The sequence below is a fragment of the Rhincodon typus genome, chromosome 6 (genome assembly GCF_021869965.1).
Source record: "Rhincodon typus isolate 14 chromosome 6, sRhiTyp1.1, whole genome shotgun sequence".
Taxonomy (NCBI): domain Eukaryota; kingdom Metazoa; phylum Chordata; class Chondrichthyes; order Orectolobiformes; family Rhincodontidae; genus Rhincodon; species Rhincodon typus.
Window position 1 is genome coordinate 19,074,009 of NC_063337.1, and position 25,829 is coordinate 19,099,837.

Below are 25,829 nucleotides of genomic sequence, written 5' to 3' on the forward strand. Positions count from 1 at the left end.
GGGGGGCGGCGGGGGGGGGGGGGGGGGGGGGGGGGGGGGGGGCGCGGTTGGGACATGACATTGATGATGTCGTTAAACTGACAGTCTTCAAACAGTAGTAGGACCTCATGATAAAAAGGAAATCCACGAGTAAATTTGGAGATTAATCCTTACTAGTAAGGAATTTTCTTTGAGGTGTATAGAGCTGTATATTTGCTCCTTCCTTGTTAGAACATTTGTGATATTTCATTGACCTCTATCTGCTTGTCAGAAGTGTCAGTCGGGATAAACTATTTGTATTTAATCTCGTTTTGTTTGTTTGTAATCTTGTTTTATCTTTAATCTTAAGACTTTTTTTCTCCATGCTGTATTTATCTATAATCCTATCATCACCTTTCACATTTTATTTACCATTGTAAGAAGCATCTTGTAAATCAAGCAGTAAATGATGGTTTGATTATTACATTTAAATCTAGGATCAATTTTGTCACCCAGGGATATATGCAGCCAAGGCAGATGATTAGAAGTTAAGATACAGTTCAACCATGATCTCATTGAATGGCAATGCAGGCTCACAGGGCTGGGAAGGCTCCCCATCCACCACCGCTCCCCCCAACCCCATCCTTTGGTTTCCTAAAGACCACTGCAGCTTATAGCTGATATTTTGAAGGTATTTTTCCCAAATGTCTGGTATCCTTCATACAACCACTTATGTAACTTGTCCAATCAGGGAGCAGCCAATTAAACATCTGCTGTGCTGAAGCTCGATCATTATTAGTCAGCTCTTGGATTTGTCATTGTAATTGACAGAACAATGGGAACAGGTCATGTCATCTGTAGATTCAAACAATTAAAACAAAATGAAAGATCTGCAACTTGTTGGCTTGTACTATAAATGCTAAATGTCACAATTAGGAATAGATTATTTTTCCATATTTAGTTGTATATTCAAATGTTTTCATGTTAAGAGCTCTTTTATTTCTGGGCAGATATGAACCCATTTTGATTTGCATCAAAATCAAACAGCGTCCGTATGAAGTGTTCTTTACACAACTGTTTCATTGCTGTTACTTTATATGGACAAGTGGACGATGATTCCCCCACTGTTAGAAATTAACAAAGCCTTTAAAATTCTTTAGTTGTCACTACCCTTTAAATTAACATAACGACTGATTAGAATTCACAAAATATGAATGCAGGTGGCTGGGAGAGGGCAAGTAACAGCAGGCTTTCTGAGTACGTGGATAACAGTAGTGAAAATGACTGATCCATTCTAATGTTAGTTGAAAATGTTTTGAGACAGTTTGAGTCTGATCTAGGCAAATTGTAAGAACTTCTGAGAACTTAAGGTCAACGTGTATTCCTTTTACTTAAGACCCTTCAAGCCTGCCATTACATAAGATCATGGCTGACTCACAATGAAATATTGGCTATTTTTTGACCACAACTCTACCACTTGATCCCTAAAATCCTTGATTCTCTTGAATCCAAAGACCTATCAGTTCCATCCCTGAATACACTGAAGGGCTGAGCATCCATGAGCCTCTGGGGGCAAAGATTACCATAGATTTATAATCCTTTAAGTGAAGAAGTTTCTTGTCATCTCAGCCCCAAATAGCTGTCCCTCATTCTGAGACTATAACTTGAGGGTATTTTTTTCTCTCAGTAGTTAATTTCAAAGTGATGCCAAGTATGATGGTCAGGCCCTGGTCCCATTGTTTAAAGGTTTAAACAAAAAATGGTATATCATCTTGGAGTTATTTTATGAATACTTAGTTTTCCATTGTCTTTCCAGTGTAAAATTCATGTGGCTATGTATTGTAACTACATGACTGCATTGATATTGTGTTAAAACAGTATTATGTTTTCCTTGAAATGCTCAGCAGGTCTGGCAGCATCTGTGAAGAAAAAAATCAGAGTTAACGTTTCGGGTCCAGTGACCCTTCCTCAGAACCGGAGGAACGTTCACCGGACCTAAAACGTTAACCATGATTTCCAGCAACTTCTGTTTTTGTTCCTGATTTACTGCATCCACAGTTCTTTCAGTTTTTTCCTCACTTCTTTTTGTATCTTTTAAATCTGCTGAGAGGAGATGGATCACTAACGTCTCAGAGGTTAATTGATTGTACGGCACAGTGCCATGAGCAGCACTGCTTTGAGATGGCTTGTCCATCAGTTTACTGAACTGGATTTTGCATTGAGAATAGCAGTGAGGCTAGTGCCATTTACCACCATTGAGTAATTCAGACAACAACATATGCAATGACCCACAGAAATTTCTAACATGCAGTCTGTATCACCTACAGTGCAACAATAGACTTGGTACAGAAATCCTTTAAACTGTGAAAAAATGAAAGCACTGCTGATGCTAGAAATCAGAAACAAAAACAGAAATTGCTTGAAAATCTTAGGAAGTTTGGCAGCATCTGTGGAGAGGAATCAGATTTAATATTTCAGGTCTAGTGACCCTTCTTCAGAATAGAAGAGTTTAAATTATGAAAGTGAAACATGGGAAGAAAATTTTCAAGGTGTTGCCAATCGGTATACATGATTTTATTAGTGTTGTGGTTGGTCTTCATCACTGTCGAAAAATCTCTCTGGCGCTTAAGATGGGATTTTACAAATGTGGGGTCTCAGAGCTTGAGTATTACTGAGCAAAAATGACACCCTGCCGTAGCTTTTTGCTTTTCCTCAGGACATATGCAAGAACACCAAATTTCAAATTTAGTAGCTGTTTATTCTGCATGAGAAAAGAATGCTGATTGGTTTGCCATTCAGGAACAAAAACAGAAGTTGCTGCAAAAGCTCAGCAGGTCTGGCAGCATCTGTGGGGAAAAAATCAGAGTTAACGTGTTGGGTCCAGTGACCCTTCCTCAGAACCATTCAGCTCTGATTGGTCTATAATTCTAAAGGTTGCCTTGGAAAATGCACCAGGGATTTATTGTCCCTTATAGTTTTGTCCATTCCAAAAAAGGTACAATGCCTGCACACATTCCTTTTCCTTTTAGGGGTCAGATCCCTGCACAAGACTATATGAAGCTTCTAGCAAGTGTAATTGAGTCACATTACAAACCTGGCTGGAAATCTTCAATTGGTTAGCTTGTTAGTAATTCTGAGCATACTTGGGATTGTTCATCAAGTGCGGTACAAACACAAAAGCATATTTAAAATTAGCCATTGTGCTCTGAGTTTTGCAAGCACAAGCACCATTTGTACTCTACCTACTGTGAACAGCCAAAGTAATGTGCTGTTTCATATGAGCCACCAGTCATTGGGATGTACTGGAGATCACACTGATGAACAAAAGAAATAGGAGCAGGAGTAAGTAAGCCATTCAGTCCATCAAACCTATCCTGCTATTCTATGAGATCATGATGGATCTGTCCAAGGCCTCAGCTCCTCATATTCGTCTATTGTTAGCAAAATGCTAGTGTCCAGTATTCAGGAACAAATAACCGGGCATTCAGAAAAGAACATAATCAAACAAAGTCAGTATAGATTCATACAAAGGAACTGATGTTTAACAAACTTGCTGGAGTTCTTTGAGGCTACAACAAGTAGAACTGATAAATATAAACAGGTAGGTATAGTGTATTTTGATTTTTCAGAAGGCATTCGAGAAGGTGCCACAAATAACATTAACTGTATTCCACAGGATAGGAGCTCACAGTATTGGGGCTAATGTATTAGCGTGGATTAAGAATCGGTCAGCGTACAGAAGGCAGAGAGTCAAGATTAATGGTCCTTTTTCAAGTTGGAAAGAATTAATTAGTGGAGTGCCACAAGGATCAGTCCTAGGCTTTAATTATTTACTACCTTTTTATATACGTGTAGATTGGGGCAAATTTGCTGACAAAGCAGAAGTAGGTGATGTGGACATAAGAAATGTTCAAGGGGATATAGATAGATAGATTGAGTGAGTGGGCAATAACTTGGCAGATGAAGTTTAATACAGGTAGGAAGAATCAACAGCCATTTGAATGGAGGGACTCTTAAAAAGTGAAGGATTAAGGGATTTTGGTGTTCTTCTGCATGGAGCCACAAAACATTCACACATAGGAAATTAAGTAATTAAGCGACAAGTAATTAAGAAGGCAAACAGGGCAGTGGTTAGATTGTCTCATATTGGAAATGGTCATTGTCTGGTATTTGTTTGGCATGAATGTTACTTGCCACTTGTCAGCCCAAGCCTGGATATCGTCCAGATCTTGTTGCATTTGAACATGGACTGCTTCAGTATCTGAGGTATCGTAAATAGTGCTGAACATTATGCAATCATCAGTGAACATCCCCATTTCTGAGCTTATGATGGAGAAAAGGTCATTGATGAAGTAGCTGAAGATGGTTAGACCAAGGACACTACCATGAGAAACTCCTGCAGGGGTGTACTGGAGCTGAGATGACTGACCTCCAACAACTACGACCATTTACCTGAGTGCCAGGTATGATTCCAACCAGCAGAGCGTTTGCTCCTTGATACCCATTGATTCTAGTTTTGCTAGGGCTCCTTGATACCACATTCAGTTGAATGCTGCCTTGTTGGTAAGGGCAGTCGTTCTCACCTCACCTCTGGAATTCAGCTGTTTTGTCCATGTTTGGACCAAGGCTGTAATGAGGTCAGGAGCAGAGTGACCCTGGTGGAACCCAAACTAGACATCACTAAGCAGGTTATTTCTGAGCAGGTGCTGCTTGATAGCCGTATTGATAGCACTTTCCATCACCTTACTGATGATTGAGAGTAGACTGGTGGGGCAGTAATTGGCCAGGTTGGATTTGTCCTTTTGGTATCCAGGACATACCTCTGGCCAAAGATTGCTGTGAAAGCTTTAGCCTTTGTCTTTGCGTTGGGCTCTTCCATCATTGAGGATGGGGATATTTGTGGAGCCTCCTCCTCCAGTGAGTTGTTTAATTGTCCACCACCATTCATGACCGGATGTGGTATGACCACTGACCTTAGATCTGATTTGTTGTGGGATTGCTTAGTCTTTGTCACTTGTGGCTTATGCTGTTTGGTGTGCAAGTAGCCCTGTTTGGTGGCTTCACCAGGTTGACACCTTATTTTTAGGTATGCCTGGTGCTGCTCCTGGCATGCCCTCCAGCACTCTCTACTGAACCAGGGTTAATCCCCTGGCTTGATGGGAATGGTTGAGCAGGGGATATGTCGGGCCATGAGGTTGCAGATTGTCTTGGAGTTAAATTCTACTCCTGTTGGTGGCTCGCAGTGCCTCATGGTTACCTAGATTTCAGTTGCTAGATCTGTTTGAAATCTGTCCCATTTAGCACGGTGATAGTGCCACACAACAGGATGGAAGGTATTCTCAATGTGGAGGTGGAACTTTGTCTTCACAAGGACACTGCAGTGGTCACTCTTACCGATACTGTCATGGACAGATGCAACTGCAGCTGGCAGATTGGTAAGGATGAGGTCAAGTATGTTTTTCCCTTGTGTTGGTTCCCTCGCCATCTGATGCAGACCCAGCCTGGCAGCTAGGACCTTTAGGAACCGACCAGCTTGATCAGTGGTGCTACTGCCAAGCCACTTTTGGTGATGGACATTGAAATTCCCCAACCAGAGTACGTTTTGCGCCCTTGCCACCCTCAGTACATCCTCCAAGTGTTGTTTAACATGGAGGAGTACCGATTCATCAGCAACGTGCAACAGTATATGATAACCAGCAAGAGATTTCCTTGCCTATATTTAATATGAAGCTATGATACTTCATGCGATCCGGAGTCAATGCTGAAGACTCCCAACTGTATTCCACTGTGCCGCCACCTCTACCACTGTGAGATAGCTCTCCCAATTTGATACTAGGCCTCAGATCTGATTTCCCTTCATTGATGCTGACAGACCTGCTGAGCTTTTCCAGCAACTTCTGTTTTTTTTTTGTAAATAGATGAGGTCTTTTCCCTGGGGTGGGCGAGTCCAAAACTAGAGGGCATAGGCTTAAGGTGAGAGGGGAAAAGATTTAAAAAGGACTTAAGAGGCAACATTATGGAATGTGCGTGTATGGAATGAGCTGCCAGAGGAAGTGGTGGAGGCTGGTACAATTACAACATTTAAAAGTCATCTGGATGGGTATATGAATAGGAAGGGTTTAGAGGGATATGGGACAAATGCTGGCAAATGGGATTCGATTTATTTAGGATATCTGGTTGGCATGAATGAGTTGGACCGAAGGGTCTGTTTCCGTGCTGTATGACTCTGACTCCAACTGTATGACTCCGACTGTATGTTTGTGAAAGGGACTTTGCAGGGTCAATAGAGGTGTTTCTGCTATTGTCTTTTCTGGTGCCTAGGCCAATGCCAGGTAATCAATCCAGTTTCATTTCTTTGTTGAGACTTCGGAGTGATTGATACCACTGAATGGTTTGCTAGGTCACTTCAGAGGACAATTGAGAGTCAACCACATTGCCATGGGTCTGGAGTCACATGTAGGCAAGACCAAGTGAGGATGGGAGATTTCCTTCCCTGGAGGATATTAGTGAACCAGACGGGTTTTTCTGACAATTGGCAATGGTTTCATGGTCTTCAGCAGATTCTTAATTCCAGATTCTTTTATTGAATTCAAATTAGAGCCAACCAAAAGAGTCATGGAGAAATATCCAGTCATCAACTACTTGTTTTCCTGTGGTTTCACAGTTCGGCTCTCTCTGGTCGAAATAGGTGAAGGGCTTTTTGACATTGCCTTTCCCACGCAGGGTCCATTATCTCTGTCTTCTTCACAGTGAAACTGACTTGCTGCAGACTCCTCCCAGTCTGTTTCACAGTGATACTGACGAACTGCATACCCCTCCCAGACTATTTCTCAGTGATACTGACGAACTGCACACAGCTCTCAGTCGGCTTCATGATAGTACTGACTTGCTGGTCTCCCAGTCTACTTCACAGTAACAAAAGTAAAAATTGCTGGAAAAGCTCAGCAGGCCTGGCAGCATCTGCGGAGAGAAATCAGAGTTAAGGTTTTGAGTTGAGTGACCCTTCCTCAGAACTGATGGTAGCTAGGAAAATGTCGGTTCATGTTCAGAAATGAGGGTAGGGAAGGGATAAGGAGTAAACGGTAGGTGGGGGTAGAGCCCAAAGAGAGAGAAGAACAGTTACATAGACAAAGGAATGGATAATGATGTGGCTAGCTGGGTCAATAACTGTTAATGGATAACAATTGGTGGTGTGTAATAGCAGACCACTTGATAGCAGGGCCTGGTTGTGGGGGTAGGGGTAAGGACATGGGAGAGATCAAGTTATTAAACGCGATATTGAGTCCGGAAAGCTGCAGAGTCCCCAGGCAGAAAATGAGACGCTGTTCTTCCAGTTTGCACTGAGCAGTTTGCACAGACTACAGCAAGCCTGGAACAGAGATGTTGGCCAGGGAACAGGGTGGTGTGTTGAAGTAGCAGGCAACTTGAAATTCTGTGACTTTTTTGCGAACAGAATGCAAGTTTTCTGCGAAGCGGTCACCCAGTCTACGCTTCGTTTCCCCAATGTAGAGGAGACCACACTGTGAGCAGCAAATGCAGTAGACCAGATTGTGGGACGTGCAGGTAAAGTGCTGCTTCAACTGGAAAGTGTATCTGGGCCCTTGAATACTGTGGAGGGAGGAGGTAAATGGACAGGTGTTACACCTTCTGCAGTTGCAGGGGAAGGTAATGTGAAGCTGTGGGGTGGTATTAGGAGTGAAAGAAGAATGGACTGGGGTGTCCCAGAGGGAACGGACCCTACGGAAGGGCGATAAGGGAAGTGAGGAGAATATGTGTTTGGGTGTTGGCACCTCACTAGAGGTGGTGGAAATAGTGGCTAATGATCCTGTGGATGTGGATGCCGATGGGATGGTGGATAAGGACAAAGAGAACCCTATCGGTGTTGCAGGAAGGAAGAGAGAGGATTAGGGCTGAAGTGCAGGAGATGGGTCGGACACGATTGAGGGCCCTGTCAACAATGGTGCTGGGGAATCCTTGATTGAGGAAGAAGGTGGACAATTCGGAGGGTCCCTTGTCAAAGTTGGCATCATCGGAACAGATGCGACAAAGATGGAGGAACTGGGAGAATGGAATAGAGTCTTTACAGGAAACAGGGGTGTGAGGACGTAATACTACTTTGCTGCACACTCTGCCCACTGAAATGCGTATAGCATATTACTCATTAGTGTCTGAAGAAGACTGTCCTTTTGCCTTTGATGGAAACATGTTATTGGAAAATACATTTGTATTGCTACTGCATAGTAGCAGTGTGAAACTTTTTTGAGATACTGAAACCTTCCAGGATTATCTGAGGCCCATTCCAAGTGACACACAGCAACCAATTTTCCGACTGAAGTGGCCATTATCCTGCAAAATCAATTTGATGTGGCCTTTTTCAGCACCAAGCTTGTTGGGGTAGGCATTTGGCTCAGGCTTTATTGATAAGATTGACAGCATGACCGATCTTAAAAAAATTGAACTTGTGGGAATCATAACACGTTTATTGACCAGATACAGCTGGCTTTGGAGGACAGATTTCTCAGCATCAAGGAACTCATTTAGACGGTTCTATTTGAAAGGTGAGTTTAAGCAAGGGCTGAAGGTCATTAAGGCATGGGAGGGAATTCTTACATGCAGCTGCAGTTTCAAATATGCCAAAGGTAGCATCTACGTATCAGAAATATGCAAGCAACAGGTGGTTAGGAACAATTCCATCAAAAACACGTTTCTCATGGAAATCGATGAAAATGTCTACAAGAGCTTAGCCTAGGGGGGATCCCATGACAACACCATCTGTTTAGACATATTTGGCTGTTATTAAAGATTTAACTCAATTGCATGAGTTGCTAAGTTCAAGAGTTCAATTGGAACAGATTCAGAAAATGACAGTGTGTCCAGATTACCACAATGTAGCGATACAGCTCAAATATCTGTGGTTTCTTGAGCAATGTATTAGGCTAGCAATGTCAAACAAGCACTTAGACATGGCTTTTTTGAATTCAATAAAATATCTGGAATAAGAGCTGGCCTATTGGCAGCCATGTAACCATATGAGTTGTCATACAAAATCTCACACAGGATACACTGGCGTTGCCTGCATCTACGCAGGGTGTTTCTTACAGCTTTTAACTTCACCCCTTTTATCTTACATGGAGGCTGATGGCGTTTGTGGCTTGCGTTGCTTATTAGCATGGCGATAGCTTGTCACAGTTCAGAACACTGGACAGTTTGGGAGTGGCCATGTTGCAATACAGTGTCGCGGTATTGTCAATGTCACACCTACAACATGTGCCAGCAGCAGATTCTTCAAACAACAACCCTGTGTGAAAATCAAAATGGGCCAGTCCTTAGTAAAGCCAAGGGGGACTGTGGGCAATCAGGGGATATGGCCATAATCAGTAGAGAGCTTCATCCTATTCCAGTCCAGGGGGTTGGCAACAGTCAGTCCTGCAGGAAAGTCCAACCATTCCAGGAATTAGAGGTTGATCAGTTGGGGTGCTGTCGAGATATTGGTCTGGGGTGAGTCGACTTTTTCCCTGCAGTGAGATAAACTCTGGGACTTAGTACTATAACAGCAGCTGGAAGAGCATTAGTGGCAACGTAGGTGCAGGAGAGGTGGTGACTGAGTAGGCATTGCTTAGGGCAGGAAGGGTTAGCAGTTTGGGATGATGAGGTGGGTGAGACCTGTTGCGTGGACATGCTGCATGCAATTGTAGGAGGTGTAGTCCATTAGTCTCGGTGATATGAGTGTGCAGTAACGGAGTTAAGAGGGGTTGGTGGCCCTGTGAGTGTGAGCTAGCAGAGAGAAGATGATGGCAATTCCCCTTGCAGAGTTCATAAGATCATTGACCTTCTCCCTGCACAGCGTGCATTGCATTTCACCCGAGATACTGCACTGACCCAGGCCACTTTCTCGCTCTAGGCTGCCGGGGTCAGGTGGTGTGGTCTCCTTTGCTGGCCAGTACTGCCCTTCTTTCCAACACTCCATCCACCAGCACCTCCCGGCCTGAACAGTGAGCCAAGGAGCTAACTTCCTTGTCTGGACTGTTTCCTTCGGGATAATGTTTCAAGACCAAGGTGTGAAGGGCAGTTCCTGGTTTGCAGCATCTAAATGGTGCACTGCTGGGCTTTAAATACTGGGTGGCAGCAGAATGGCAAAGTCCCAGCAGCGGAGAAGACTTCCATTTCTCCTGCCGCAAGATTCTTCAGTAGGGAATCCGTCAAAGAGCCGGCTTCCAGAATAATAAGCGGAAGAGCCGAAAATTGTGTAGGTCTTGGCAGACCACCCACCACGAACCTCACTCAAAGAAAAACTGCCAAAAAAAGAAGAGAACATCTGTCTGAGATAGTAAGAACTGCAGACGCTGGAGTCAGAGATAACACAGTGTGGAGCTGGAAGAGCACAGCAGGCCAGGCAGCATCAGAGGAGCAGGAAAGTTGACGTTTTGGAGAAGGATCCTGACCTGAAACGTCAGCTTTCCTGATCCTCTGATGCTGCCTGGCCTGCTGTGTTCCTCTAGCTCTACGCTGTGTTATATTAGAGAACTTCAGCCTGTTGTCTCTCTAACTGCCTTTCTCTCCTCCACTAATACGACAGAATAAACTGTACTGGTAGGTTCACACATAGTAATGGCCATTTGAGGAAAGTGTCAGAGGAATGCTATCAGAGTTGGGAGAAAATAAAATTTGTTTAAATTCAGTCTATTAAGCTCTCTATGATGAAGTGTGCAAAAGGTGTACAAAGTATTCCAGCTGTGGCTGAAAAGCATGTGATCACTTGTACCAGAAACCTATAGAGACCACTTAAAGGCAAAATTTAAATGATTCTATTGATCAGAGCTTCTAATGAGAGCTGCACAGATTTTCTGACAGCCAGACAATCATTTTGCTAGCATAGACAGGAATTGCTCATGAGGATGCTGGAAATCCCCATAAGAGCAGATTCCAAAGGATTTGCTCAGGAAATTGAATTTTCCGCTGGTACCCCCTCTGAAAGTTTCCATCTAAATCTGAGACTTCAGGGGGTTCTGACAAAATGAAGTGAAATAGTTCCTCAGGAAAATTTAGGCAATTAAATACACTGTCTGACTCCTGAGTAACTATTTAGCAGACCCCCACAATCTTTCATTACACACACAGCCAACTACACATGTCCCAGAGTCCTTGACCCCCCGGGACCCAACCCAATAGCCCCAATCCTGCTGGACCTGACCAGACATCCCCTCACCAAATTTTGATTTTCAGCAATTGTTAGTGCTACGATGAGCAGAGACCCAATGCATGTAACAAAAGCAAAATTCAGTGGATTTATGAGAGAAATGATAACTGTTTCCTCTCTCCACAGATGCTACTGGACCTGATGAGTTTCTCCAGCACTTAGCTTGATTTTAAGATTGTGTCTTCAGTGGCAAACTGACCTGGAAAAATGCCTTGTATAAAATCCAACGTTATTTTGCTTTTGTATGCAGTCCCACTCTATTTAAAGCCTAGGGTCGTGGTCAGTATTTTGTAACATTTTCCATTGTTGTTGCATGTTTCAATGTTCAATTTTTCTCCAAGATGTCCCTCTTTATATTTTCCAACATCGAATTATTTCAGCCATCTCTCTGCTAATGTTCTTGTCTCTCTTCTTGTAATATCTGACAATTTCTTCCTCATAAGTCCCAAGACCAAAAGATATAGCATCAGAATTAGGCCATTGAGTCTGCTCTGCCATTTGATTATGGCCTGTATGTTTCTCAAACATTCTCCTGCCGTCTCCCTGTAACCCTTGATCCCCTTACTAACCAAGAACCTATCCATCTCTGTCTTAAATACCCTCAATGACTTGGCCTCTATAGCCTTCTGTGGCAATGAGTTCCACAGATTCATCACCTTCTGGCTGAAGTAATTCCTCCTCATCTCAGTTCTAAAGGGCCATCCCTTCACTCTGAGACTGTGCCCTTAGGTCCTAGTTTCTCCTATTAGTGAAAACATTTCCATGTCCATTCTATCCAGACCCCTCAGTATTCAGTAAGTTTCAATCAGATCCCTCTCAATCTTCTAAACTCCAGCGAGTACAGACCCAGGGTTCTCAACTGCTTGTTATATGACTAGCCTCTCATTCCCAGGATTATTCTTGTAAACCTTCTCTGGATCCTATCTAAGTCCAACACATTATTCCTTAGATACAGGGCCCAAAACTCCTCACAATATTCCAAATGCCGTCTGACCAGAGTCTTATACAGCCTCAGCAGTACATCCCTGCTCTTGTTTTCTAGACCTTTCAAATGAATCCTAACATTACCTTTGCTTTCCTAACTGCCAAATGAACCTGCAGTTAACCTGAAGAGGATCCTGAACCAGGAATCCCAAGTCCCTTACTGCTTCAGACTTCCAAAGCCTTTCCCCGTTTAGAAAAGAATCTATGCCTCTATTCATCCTATCAAAGTGCATAACCTCTCACTTTCCCACAATGTATTCCGTCTGCCACTCCTTTGCTTACTCTCTTAGCCTAAGGCCTTCTAAAGCATCCCCGCTTCCACAACACTTTCTATCTGTGTTATCTGCACACTCAGCAACAACGCCCTCAGTTCCTTCAACCAGATCATTAACGTATAATGTGAATAGTTATGGTCCCAACATTGACCCCTGTGGAACTCCACTGGCTGCCATCCCGAAAAAGACCCTTTATCCCTATTCTCTGCCTTCTGCCAGTGAGCCAATCCTCTAGTTATGCTGGTACCTTGCCCGTAACACCATGGGCTCCTATCCTATTTAGCAGCCTCCTGTGAGGCACCTTGTCAAGAGTCTTCCAGAAATCCAAACCGATTGGTTGTTAGGCCACCAATTTGGTGTCAATGAACTTTAATATTCCTCTGTTGCCAGTGTCCAATTCATTTCTGTATATGAAAGAGGTTCCAGCACCGATCCTTGGCTAAAAGCACTAAGCACATCATTTAAATCAATATCTCCATGCTAACTATTTTCCACAGTTTAACTGTTTTTGATTCATGAATCTAATTTCCCTTTTGTAGCCCATGCTTTAACCTCTGCAAATGTCACAAGTGGTATTTCATCAAGCACCTGGTGAAGATCCATCCACTGCATTCATATATTTCTATTAAATTGATGTTGATTCTCCTTGATGAGCCAGTGTCAGCGCTCTTGCAAATTCTCTCAACTTGCCCACACTAGCCCACACAAGAAAGAGGGCCCTAAATTTCCATGGTTACCTCTTTCCCTTTTAAGCAGCAGTTTTGACATTTGCCATCTTCCAATTTTGGCCTGATTCCCAAAGGCAAATTGGAAAATTGAGTTGCTGAAGCTGCTGGAAGGTTGATTTTATTTTTAAAGAACACAAGGTTTTTCAAAGTAATTGGAGGCATTTTCTTGTGTTTTATTACTCTGGCTTAATGTTGCTAGTTGTAGTCCGACAAATTGTGCACACTGCAATGGATGTGATTACAGAGTTGCAGTATGTGAAAATGAATATTTAGGATTATGTAGCAATGTCACAACATGCATTTTGACTGCAAAAACAACATGAGAGTCTAGCTGTATTAAGTTGTCAAATATGATTTGAACATTATTTTACGCTGTGTCCATGCTAATATCAAATAATTTTGCATCAGTTGCATTTGTTAATGGTTTATCATTTATCTCACAAGGTAAAATGTTTCAGTCTCCTGATCTGAATCTTATTGTGGAGTTCATCCTGATGTTCCACAAGGAGAAACCGATTGACTGGCTGTTAGACCATATCTTGTGGGTGAAGGTTTGCAACCCAGAAAAAGATGCAGTAAGTGCAGAACTTTGTCTTGTAGAATGCTTGCACTCCAGCTCTGGTTTGCAATATGAGAACCTGTTCTTTATAGTTATATTATTAAAATAAACTAATTAAAATATACGGGATTACTAGTTTATTAATCAGAAAAATGTTGTGACCTATTTGTGTATTTTTCTCAACAGCCAAAATGATTGAATGCAAATTCTAGCTCTATCATTTTATCCCATGTGACACATTCTGTCTTACAGCTGTAGGATAGATGCTGATTGGAGAGTGACCTATCACTGAGAGCAAAATACTGTAAGAGTTTAGTTGATTTGCATCATTCTTAAGCCTCTTCCACAGTTGTGGAACGTTGCAGATGTGGCTCAGATGGTCACTAATATAAGGTTGCTGCCTGTGCTTTAAAGTTCTATTATATTTCCATCTATTGTGCCTGCCATTTGGCAGACCAGCCCAGTACGTTAAGCAGTGGATGCTATGGGTTCAGAAAAGATCAAAGCAAACTGTGCCTTTTCCACAAGCTAGGGAATTCATTGAGAACTCAACTGTTTCAATTCCTATATTTTTCTACTTTTATCCTAAACAGAGATCTCAAATATAATTTACCATTGGAAAGATTATAAATTTATTCTCAAAGTAGCAGAGGAATTTTAATTTGGGTCACATTTCCACAACAGCATAAATATAACCAGTGCATTGGACGAAGCTTTCCCTGCTTAAAGTCACTGTTTGTTTTTATTTATTTATTGAGGTATGCTTGAAAACTGGTCAGAGGCAGAAGATGAAGATGTCATCCTGCTGTGGGCATTTAAGAGAAAAATGTGAAATGAGATTTGTCATTCTTGCTCCATCTGTCACTTGGCAGGAGTCCACAGCACAATCCTGACCCTGATAATAGCTTAGACTGTGAGGATGATTGTGTATATGAACATCCTGCTTCTTGAAAATACAAAGTCTCTTGATGCTTAGAACTGAAAGAGAGACCCAATAAGGAAATAGCCAGGCTGGAAGATTTTCTTGGCTCAGTCAGAATACCTAGGGTGGCTAGTATGAAACAAATTTCCCAGAATTTTTTTTTTAAATCCCAAATTGATCTAGTGCTTTTATCAAGTTGTTTTTTGTCTCCTTGAGGCAACAGAAGGCATTACCACCATTTATTGGTCAGAAGAAAAAGGGAATCCAAAAGAGTCTAGAATTGGAGAAATGCTGAGTTCCAGAGGGTTGTAGGGCTGGAGAGGTTTATAAAAATGGGAAAGGATGTGGCATGGATGGATTTGAATACAAGATGAAAGTTTAAATTTATATGCTTGACATCTCCTTCACTAATGTCCTAATAGGGAAAGAAATCCATCATCTTTACCTGGTCCAGCCTATGCGTGACTCCAGATCCACAGCAATATGGTTGACTCTTAACTGCCCCCTCAGAAATTAGATATTAGAAATACATGCTGGCTTAGCCAATGACTCCCACCTCCCATGAATGAAGCTCTTTGAGGAGGTAACAAGCAGTGTAGATGAAGGGGAATCAGGAGATGCAATATATTTGGATTTCCAAAAGGTATTCGGTAAGGTACTGCACAAAAGGTGACTTAATAAGATACAAGCTCATAGCATTAGGGTATGTAAATTAGCATGAATTGAGGATTTGCTAATAGAATACAGAGTTGGGATAAAGGGGGCATTTTCAGGATGGTAACCAGTGGAGTGCCACATGGATCATATTAGGTTCACAATTATTTCCAATATACATTAACAACTTGGATAAAGGAGGTAAACGCACTATTGCCAAGATTGCAGATGACACAAAAATAGTCTTTTTTTTCATTTGTTCACGCACTAGATGTGGGCATCACAAGCATTTATTGCCCATTATCAGTTAAGAGTCAACTACTTTGAAGTGGGGCTAGAGTCACATGTAAGCCATACAGGGTAAGGGTGGCAGATTTCCTTCCCTAAAGGACATTAGTGAACCAGATGGGTTTTTACAACAATCAATAGTCACCATTTGTCTGGCTCTATATTCCAGATTTTATTGAATTCCAATTGCAACATCTGCCATGGTGGGATTGGAAACTATGTTCCTAACATATTAACCTGGAGTTCTGCATTACCAATCCAGTGACTATGTCACAGCCTTCCCTGGGAAGGCAAGTGATGAAGATGATGCAAGGAAATGATATAGAGGGACATAGGCAGGGTTAAGTTGTGTGCATAAACAGATTGAATATAACGTGGGAAATGTGAGGTTACACATTTTAGCAGGAAAATGGAAGATCTGAATATTATTTCAATGGAGAAAGACTGTAGGAAGCTGCAGCTCAGATAGATTTGGGGGTCTTAGTGCATGAATAACAAAAAAGCTTGCATCCACATTCAGCAGGTAATAGGGAAGACAAATGGAATGCATTGCTTTTATTTCAAAGGAAATAGAATATAAAATAGTGAGATCTTAATAAAACTATACAAGACCACCAATCAGCCCACAGCTGAAATACTATTAGAACAGTTCTGGTCCCCTTACCGATGCTGACATTGGAGGAAGTCCAGAGAATGTTCATCCTGGGAATGAAGCAACTTTCATATGACGTTGGGTTGAGTAGGTTGGGCATATATTCATTAGAGTTTTGAAGAAAGAGAGGAGACCTTATTGAAACATACAACTTTCTTGGGGGACTTGAGACGGTAGATCTGGAAAGGTAGTTTCCCTTGTAGGAGAAACTAGGACCAGAGGGCAAACGATGAGTTGACACTAGTGGAGAAGTTTCGTTTTTAGTATATACATATAATGCGAAGATGGGCAGTTTAGGTGGATTGGCCATGCTAAATTGCCCCGTAGTGTCCAGAGATGTGCAGGCTAGGTGGATTAGCCATGGGAAATACAGGGTTACAGGGTAGGGTGTGAAGGAGAGGAGAGTTCAGTCTTTATGGGATGCGCTTTTGAGGGTTGGTACTGATTTGATGGGCTGAATGGCCTCTGTAGGAATGCTACGATTCTATGATATACTAGACAAAAACAGATCATAACATAGGATTCGAGATTATTTTACTGCCAAATGGGGATAATTCTCCTTTTTCTGTGACAAATGCAAGTCATTTGAGTATCAATTGCAAACCTGTTCCTTGCCAAGGTTTTGTGTCCTAAATCTCTTGGGTGATGAAATTTGAGTTGTGTCTGTCTTAAACATTTGTGGTCTAGGCAGCCCCACCTTGAAAAATTGGAGAGGTCACTGGCAGCATGCACACCCTGAAAAATAGAACTGTTTGAAAATGGTATGAAGCTTCATCAGAGATTAATACATATGTATGATAATAAAAAGAACAAGTGTATGTATGCATTCCCTTATCTAAATGTATGATGCACAACCACAGAGACTTTCTTACTGCAAGACAGCAGATTTATTATCCTTGCCATCTGTTCAAATGCATGTGTGGAAATGTTAAAAACACTTTTAAAATTATAAAATTTTCTTGTACTTCTGTGGAAAAAGCACCTAATGCATCATGCAACAGAGGTGGCATGAAAGTGATGGGCCAAATGGCATCTTTTGTGCCATTAATTTTCTGTGTAAAATATCATGTACTAATATTATGTTTCCATATTATTGTATATATGTAAAATAGATTTTTTTTCCCTTTTTATTTCTGCATTTAAAATGATTGAATCCAACCCAGAAGTATTGCTGCTGTGGATATCTGAGATGAACAGCATAGTTAATCTATACTCCAGTTAAACATAAACATTGACTTCGGTAAAAAGATGCTTGTGGTGATCCTCACATAATTTGTGTCAAAAACTGAGCTGCCTGCACACTACCACAGCACCAGAAAGAAATGTGTATAATATGTGTGACTAGAAGCTTTTCATCATAACTTCATCATCATCATATTAAAGTATATTTGCCTATTCAGTTTAATGGGGTTAATTTGGACAGTCAACAGTTGTGGTATTGATGACCAGAAAATTAAGCTTGGAGATCTAGACAGTTGAATTGTTCGTTTAGAAATGTATATTCATTATCGTTACTACAACAGATTATATGTCAGTGCTATAGTAGGGAAGAGAAGAATGTGCATGTAATGATTTTCTATTATCAGTAACATATGGACCTGATAGCTATGTTGTTGTTATTACTCTTTTAAATTCCTTCACAGGATGTGCACATCACCATCAAGTCCAGCTTCATTGCCTATCTCTAATTGTCCATATGGTGATGTGCGTTCTTCTTGAGCCACTGCAATCTGTGCACTGTAGCAAACTCCATTGCTGGAAGGGAGGCAATTCCAGTATTTTGACCCAGTAGGAAGAAACTATAGAGTTCTAAGGCAGGATGCAACTTGGAAGGGAATATTCAGTTGGTGGCGTTTCCATGCTGTTGCTGCCCTTGTTCTTTCAGGTAGTAGAGACTGTGTGTTTCAAATGTTAAAAAAGGCAGTGCAACTTGTACATATACAGACTACTGCACTCGTGAACTATTGATCCAGAGAGTGAATGTTTAAGGTGATGAGGTGATTCAGTGGCTCAGTGGTTAACAGTGCTGCCTCACAGCACCAGGGACCTGGGTTCGATTCCTCCCTCAGACAACTGTCTGTGTGGAGTTGCATGTTCTCCCCGTATCTGCATGGGTTTCGTCCAGGTCCCCCGGTTTCCTCCCTCAGACCAAAGATACACAGGTTAGGTGGATTGGTTGTGCTAAATTGCCCATAGTGTCCAGTGATGTGTAGGTTAGGTAGATTTGTCATTGGAAATGCAGGATTACAGGGAATAAGATGGGTTTGAGTGGGATGCTGTTTGGAGGGTCAGTGTAGACTCAATGGGCTGAATGGCCTGCTTCCGCCCTGCAGGGATTCTATGAAGTGGGAATGTGATGGGATTGAGATTAGACTGTTGTTGGGACTGCACTAACAAACAAATGCATTATACCACACTCCTGTTTAGTGAGAGGGCATAGATTTTTACAGTGATGTGCAAATGAAGCAAAGGTGATATGAGTAAAAACTTGTCACACAGTGAGTAGTTGGGGTATGGAATGCACTGCCTGGAAATGTGGTGGAGGCAGGTTTAATTGAGGCATTCGAGAGGTCATTGGATGATTATTTGGAAAGAAATGGTGTGCAGGGATCTGAGGAAAAGACAAGTGATTGGCACTGGGTAATAAAATCAGTGCAGGCATGATGGGCTGAATCGCTGAATCCTGTACCATAACAATTCTGTGATTCAGTGACTTGTCCTTTGCAAATGGTAAAAGGGCTGGAGGGACCCAGGAAATAAGTTACTAGTCACAAATACCAAGCTATGACAAATTGCTGTAAACAGTATTTATGTGGCTGGTCCAGTTATTGTTCAAAGGGAACCACAGGATGTTGATGCTATGTGAGTCAGTGATGGTAATAGCATTGACTGTAAGGATATTTGGCTAGATTCCATCTTATTAGAGATGGTAATTACCCAACATTTTTACAGTGTATGATTTATATATATTTTAATACAATTTATATTAGAGTCTGAATTTTGAGCTAGTGACATGTGGGTTTGTTCTGTGTTTCTGGAGCATTTTGTTAAGAACTAGTATGCTCAGAAAATAGAACATAGAACATGGAACATAGAACAGTACAGTATAGCACAAAACAGTATGGCCCACGATGTTGCATCAAACTTTTACCCGAAACCTAAGGTCTATCTAACCTCCACCCCTACCTTATACTATCATCCATATGTCTATCTAATAGCCGCTTAAATGCCCCTAATGAGGCTGAATCCACTACCCTCTCCGGCAATGCATTCCACGCCCCAACTACTCTCTGAATAAAGAACCTACCTCTGACGTCTCCCCTATATCTACCTCCACTCACTTTAAAACTATGCCCCCTCGTAATAGCTACCTCCACCCTAGGAAAAAGTCTCTGGCTGTCCACTCTATCTATACCTCTGATCATTTTGTACACCTCTATCAAGTCACCTCTCATCCTTCATCGTTCTAAAGAGAAAAGCCCTAGCTCTCTCAACCTTTCCTCGTAAGACCTTCCCTCCATTTCAGGCAACATCCTGGTAAATCTCCTCTGCACCTTTTCCAACGCTTCCATATCTTTCCTGTAATGAGGCGACCAGAACTGGACACAATACTCCAGATGTGGCCGAACCAGGCTTTTGTATAGCTGGAGCATAACTTCACGGTTCTTGAACTCAATCCCTCTATTAATGAAAGCTAACACACCATACGCCTTCTTAACAACTCTATCCACCTGGGTGGCAGCTTTCAGGGAACTGTGAACATGAACCCCAAAGTTCCTCTGCTCCTCCACACTGCCAAGAATCTTTCCCTTAATCCTGTATTCTGCTTTCAAGTTTGTCCTTCCAAAATGAATCACCTCACACTTTTCAGGGTTGAACTCCATCTGCCACTTCTCAGCCCAGCTCTGCATCCTATCAATGTCCCTTTGTAACCTAGAACAGCCCTCCGCACTGTCCACAACATGACCCACCTTCATATTGTCTGCGAACTTACTAATCCACTCTTCCACTCCTACATCCAAATCATTTACAAAAATCACAAATAGAAGAGGACCCAGAACAGATCCTTGTGGTACACCACTCGTAACTGAGCACCATGTTGAATATTTTCTGTCCACTACTACCCTTTGTCTTCTAAGGGTCAGCCAATTCTGAATCCAATCTGCCACATTTCCCCCTATCCCATGCCTCCGTACTTTCTGCATGAGTCTACCATGGGGAACCTTATCAAACGCCTTACTTAAATCCATGTATACCACATCCACTGCTCCACCTTCATCCACGTGTTTGGTCACCTCTTCAAAGAATTCAATATGGTTTGTGAGGCCTGATCTACCCCTCACAAATCCATGCTGACTATCACGAATCAAACTGTGCCTATCCAAGTGATCATAAATCCTATCTCTCAGAGCCCTTTCCAATAATTTGCCCACCACTGAAGTAAGACTAACTGGCCTGTAATTTCCAGGGTTATCCCTATTCCGTTTTTTGAACAAGGGAATGACGTTTGCCACTCTCCAATCTTCCGGCACTATACCCATGGACAGAGAGGACGAAAAGATCATTGCCTAAGGCTCTGCGATCTCTTCCCTCCTTTTCTATAGAATCCTTGGATAAATCCCATCAGGCCTGGGGGACTTATCTATCCTCAAGTTCCTCAAAATTCCTGGTATATCTTCCTTACTAACATCGACCTCCTCTAGTCTACCAGCCTGTTTCACACTGTCCTCCCCTACAGCTAGGTTCCTCTCAGTTGTGAATACCGAAGAAAAGTATTCATTAAGGACCTCTCCTATCTCTTTAGGCTCCGTGCATAAATTCCCTTTACAATCCTTGGTCAGCCCTACCCTTTCTCTGGTCATTCTCTTATTCCTCACGTACGTGTAAAAAACCTTGGAGTTTTCCTTGATCCTATCTGCCAAGGTTTTCTCATGCCCCCTTATAGCTCTCCTAAGCCCTTTCTTCAGCTCCTTCCTGGCTAACTGGTATCCCTCTAGAGCCTTTTCCGATCCTTGTTTCCTAAACCTTACATAAGCATCCTTCTTTCTCTTAACTAGTCATTCGACCTCTCTCGAGAACCAAGGCTCCCTCACTCAACTGCATCTTCCCTGCCTGTTAGGGACAAACATATCAATCACATGCAGCATGCATTCCTTAAACAATCTCCACATTTCTATAGTGCTCTTCCCTGAAAGCATCTGTTCCCATTTTATGTTACTCAGTTCTTGCCTGACAGAATTATAATTACCCTTCCCCCAATTATAAACCTTACCCTGCTGTATGTATCTATCCTTTTCCATGACTATTGTAAAAGTAACAGAGTTATGATCGCTACCACCAAAATGCTGTCCTACCAACAGGTCTAACACTTGGCCCGGTTCATTTCCAAGCACCAAATCCAAAGTGGCCTCTCCTCGTGTGAGGCTTCTCTCGGGCTTGAGAGACTTTCTGGAGTGCTAATAGGAGTTTGCATTGGGAGAGTTCTACAAGTAGACATAATAAATATCGAAGGGCATTAGCCTGCTTTCAGTTAGAAGGATCAGAGATTGATTTTTTTTTATTGCTCAAGGCAAATACCAATACTTAGGATTTTAGTTTCAGGTTGCAGAAGTCTTGGTTGAAGTTGGATGTATGAATGCAGTTTTACAGGGGCAAGGATTTTGTTCAGAAAAATTAGAAATAAACTAACTCAGTGTAAGGAATTAGTTTTGAAAGCTCCAACCAGGAGTGTTTGGTTAGAATGCTGAAGAGGTTAATTGAAACTGAGAAGGTTTAAGCTCAGTTGTATAAATATTCAAGGAAGAAGCTACCAGACTCTCAAGACCGCGAATTGAAAGAAACCATTATATTAAACTCATTAAGATGATAGAGAAGCAAACTCTGCCTCTAGTGTTTGAGTACTATAATGGTTTGCCATTGGGATAAATGGAATGTTGTATTTTTACTGTGTGTTTTGAAATCTTTTAAATTGTGTTATATGTAAATAGTGTGGTTTATTCCATTTTATCTTTCCTTTTACGTAATAAACTTCTGTTCTATTATTAAAACCAGATCTGCCACATTACATACTTGTGTTTCAATGAAAGACCATCTCATTAAAAAAAATATGATTAAGTCAGATTTCAGTCTAGGATCTGAATTGTCTACTAAAACATCAGATGCAATCATAACAAGTGTAAATGTTATTTGCCACTTATTAATCCAAAACTGAACATTATCCAGTCCTTACTAAAACTGGATATAAGCTTTTTCATTATCTGAAGAGCTAAGGATGGAATTGAACACTCCAATTATCAGCACACATCTACACTTCTCACTTTGAGACTATGGTGATTGGCCATAGGACATAACCAGAAGAACTCCTGCTGTGATGCCCTGGGGCTGAAATGATTGTCCTGTAACAATGCAGGTCCCTTCCATTGTGCTAGCTATGACACCAACTGATTCCAGTTTTTCTACGCACCCTTAATATTGCATTCATTCAAATGCTGCCTTGATGTTACTTTCAGCTCACTTCGGGAATTTAACTCATTTGAGCATGCTTGGATTAAATCTCCTTCAGTGGTTTAGTTTGCATGTACCCCTCTGTTGTAGCTTCACCAAATTGTAACTTCATGTTTAGGCATGCTTAGTGCTGTTCCTTGCATGCTTTCTTGTACTCGTCATTGAAACAAGGTTGGTCCATTGGCTTGATTGCAAATGTAGAGGGAGCGATATGCCAGACCATAAGAGTGAAAAGTATGCTAGAATGCAATTCTGCTTACAACTGCCTTTATCAGTCATGGCATAGATTATAAGAACAGGGAGGTAATGTTGGAGCTGTACAAAACTTTGGTTAGGTCACAGCGGGAGTACAATATGCATTTTGGTCACCACACCATAGGAAGGATGGATTGCACTGGAGGGGGTGCAAAGGAGATTCATCAGGACATTGCCTGAGATGGAGCAGTTTAGCTATCAAGAGAGGCAAGATAAGCTTGGGTTATTTTCTTTAGAGTAGAGAAAGTTGAGAGGAGGCCTGATTGAGGTGCACAGATAGGAAGCAGCTGTTTCCCTTAGTTGAAGGATCGATAACAAAAGGGCAAAATTATAAGGTGAAAGGCAAGAGGTTTAGAGGGAATTTGAGGAAACTTTTTTTCATCCAGATGGTGGTGGTAATCTGGAATGCACTGCCTGGGAGGGAAATTGAAGCAAGAAACCTTAAACTTTTAAAATGATAAGTATTTGAAATGTCATAATATTGAAGGCTATGGACCAAGTGCTGGAAAGTGGGACTAGTGTAGATTTAAAGTTGCTTTGTCAATGCAGACTCAATTAACCAAAGGGCCTCTTCTGTTCTGTATGATCCTATGAGTCTCTAATAAAAATTACTCAGGAGAAGCTCTGCAGATCTGGCAGCGTCTGTGGAGAGAGAATCAAAGTTAATGTTTCGAGTCTAATATGAGTCTTGTTTGGAACTTCAATTCTGAAGAAGAGTCGTTGGACTCGAAACATGAACTGTGATTCTCTCTCTGTAGATACTGCTAGACGTGTTGAGTTTCTCCAGCATAACTTGTTTTATTTCAGATCTCCAGCATCTATATTTCACCTTCCAATATCTGAAGTTTCCTTTATCCCTTTCTCAGTTGTTCTGTCCTCACAAGTCCAGAGTCACCTAAGCCTATTGCACAGTAACTCTCCATTAGCATGGATCCTGTTGTATCATGTGTTGATGTAATAGTATGCTTTGGCTTATGATGTTGTCTTTTCTCCTACCCTGCATTACTCACTCTCTTTTTCTCCTGTCTATTTTCCTCCCTCATTCTTCCTTTGAGTCTCCCCCCTCTATTGGTCATTTCTCCTTCCTTTGTTCTTTCACTCCTTACTATTTCTTTCTCTCTACCTAGTTCACCGCCTCCGTTATTGCCTTCTCACCTACTGACATTGACTTCAATCAGCTACTTTCCAGCTCATTCCTGCATCTTGCCAATACCCATTTGCATTTTCATTTGGTTCAAAATATGAATTATACCTTAGTTATACCTCTGATATTATAATATGTAAATTATGACTATGCCTCCTAGAGCTCATTACCCACTTTCCTGACAAACAAAGTCAACGTCCATGGTCCCTCAGCTTATCTGAGGGTCGCCATTCCCCTTTCTCAATGGTCTTTAGTGTCCTTTGGGGAAGGAAGTTGCCATCCTTAGCCAATCTGGTTTACCTGTCACTACAGACCCACAGACCCACAGCATTGTGATTGGCTCTTAACTGCCCTCTGGGTAATTAGGGATGTATATTACATGGTAGCCTAGCCAGTGATGCCCACATCCTGTGAATGAATTTTTAAAAATTCAACCTTGAAAAACAGCCTTCAACTGCTCCTCTCTTTTCTATCACTTCCAGTTTTTAATTTGGTTTGCAACTACCTATCCCCATTGCATAGCCCCTCTCCTTCTCAAATAAGTTTCCATGTGATACTGACTCCTGTCTCTAAATATTTATATCACTCTTTGTATAGTTGAATGTATATGTTAAAAGAAAATGGTTGCATTCACCTGCACAGAGTTGAAAAAAACCCTGTAACATCAAACAGGCAAAGAATGAAATGAACTTTTTTTTTGCAATATTTTCTTTCTGCCTACTTTTATCTTTGGCCATTAATATTGAGTGAAGCACTCCTTAAAAAGCTAACAACATTGAAGGGTCTATACCCGAAACGTCAGCTTTCCTGCTCCTCTGATGCTGCTTGGCCTGCTGTGTTCATCTAGCTCTACACCTTGTTATCTAACATTCATTTTATTTGTGTTGTCAGAAACACTGTGAGCGGCAAAAATCTAACATCAGGATTCGATTTAGACCATCCCTTTTCCAGCATGTTGGGCTGCATTCTTCACTGGCAGGCAAAATTCAGAAATTGACAGTAAGTAGCATTTTGAACTTCTGTTGCAGCATGACATTTTATACGTTTTGGATTAATTGAAGGGAAATGGGCTGTACCTGTCAATTACACTTGGTTTTTTTTATAAAAGAAAAAATGCATTTATCCTTGCAGTTCAAGAATGATCTCTGCCTTCTATTAATATCAGAAGTCACATGACATCAGGTTTCAGCCCAACAGGTTTATTTGAAATCACAAGCTTTCAGAGCATGGCCCCTTCGTCATGTAAAGTGTGAGATAAGAGCACACAGACACAGAATTTATAGGCAGAGAGATCAAGGGCAGAGACATCAAAAGATTATACAAATGGTGTGAGTGGAGTGTTGAATAATAAGTCTCTGCAGGTGACCTAGAGCGTTAGACGGTGTGAGTAATGTGTCAACAGCTGAATAACAAGCCAAGGGACAACCTATAATCCAATTAATTGAGGCAGAGACATAATTACAAAGATTAAAAATAAGGTGGTGCTGGAGACAAACCAAATGACTGGAATAACACGATAGGTATGAGAGTCGCATGCCAAGCGTCTAACCAAAGTAATGAGTAATCCAAAATTGTACAAACTATTTAAGGTAGAGAGATCATAACAATTTATCAAGGTGATGGTATCAAAACTGGACAGTAAGGAAGGTTTGAGATAACAAGGTGTAGAGCTGGATGAACACAGCAGTCCAAGCAGCATCAGAGGAGCT

At 41.6% G+C, this 25,829-nt stretch overlaps 1 protein-coding gene across 1 annotated transcript in view; it reads left to right on the plus strand.

The window, feature by feature from the left end:
• Positions 1 to 25,829, plus strand: part of mgat4a (alpha-1,3-mannosyl-glycoprotein 4-beta-N-acetylglucosaminyltransferase A) — a 156,136-nt gene that overhangs the window by 64,809 nt on the left and 65,498 nt on the right. Inside the window, exons 9-10 of the mRNA XM_048597898.1 lie at positions 13,587 to 13,717; positions 25,012 to 25,119. Coding sequence (XP_048453855.1) covers positions 13,587 to 13,717; positions 25,012 to 25,119 — 239 coding nt within the window. The remainder of the gene's footprint in view (positions 1 to 13,586; positions 13,718 to 25,011; positions 25,120 to 25,829) is intronic.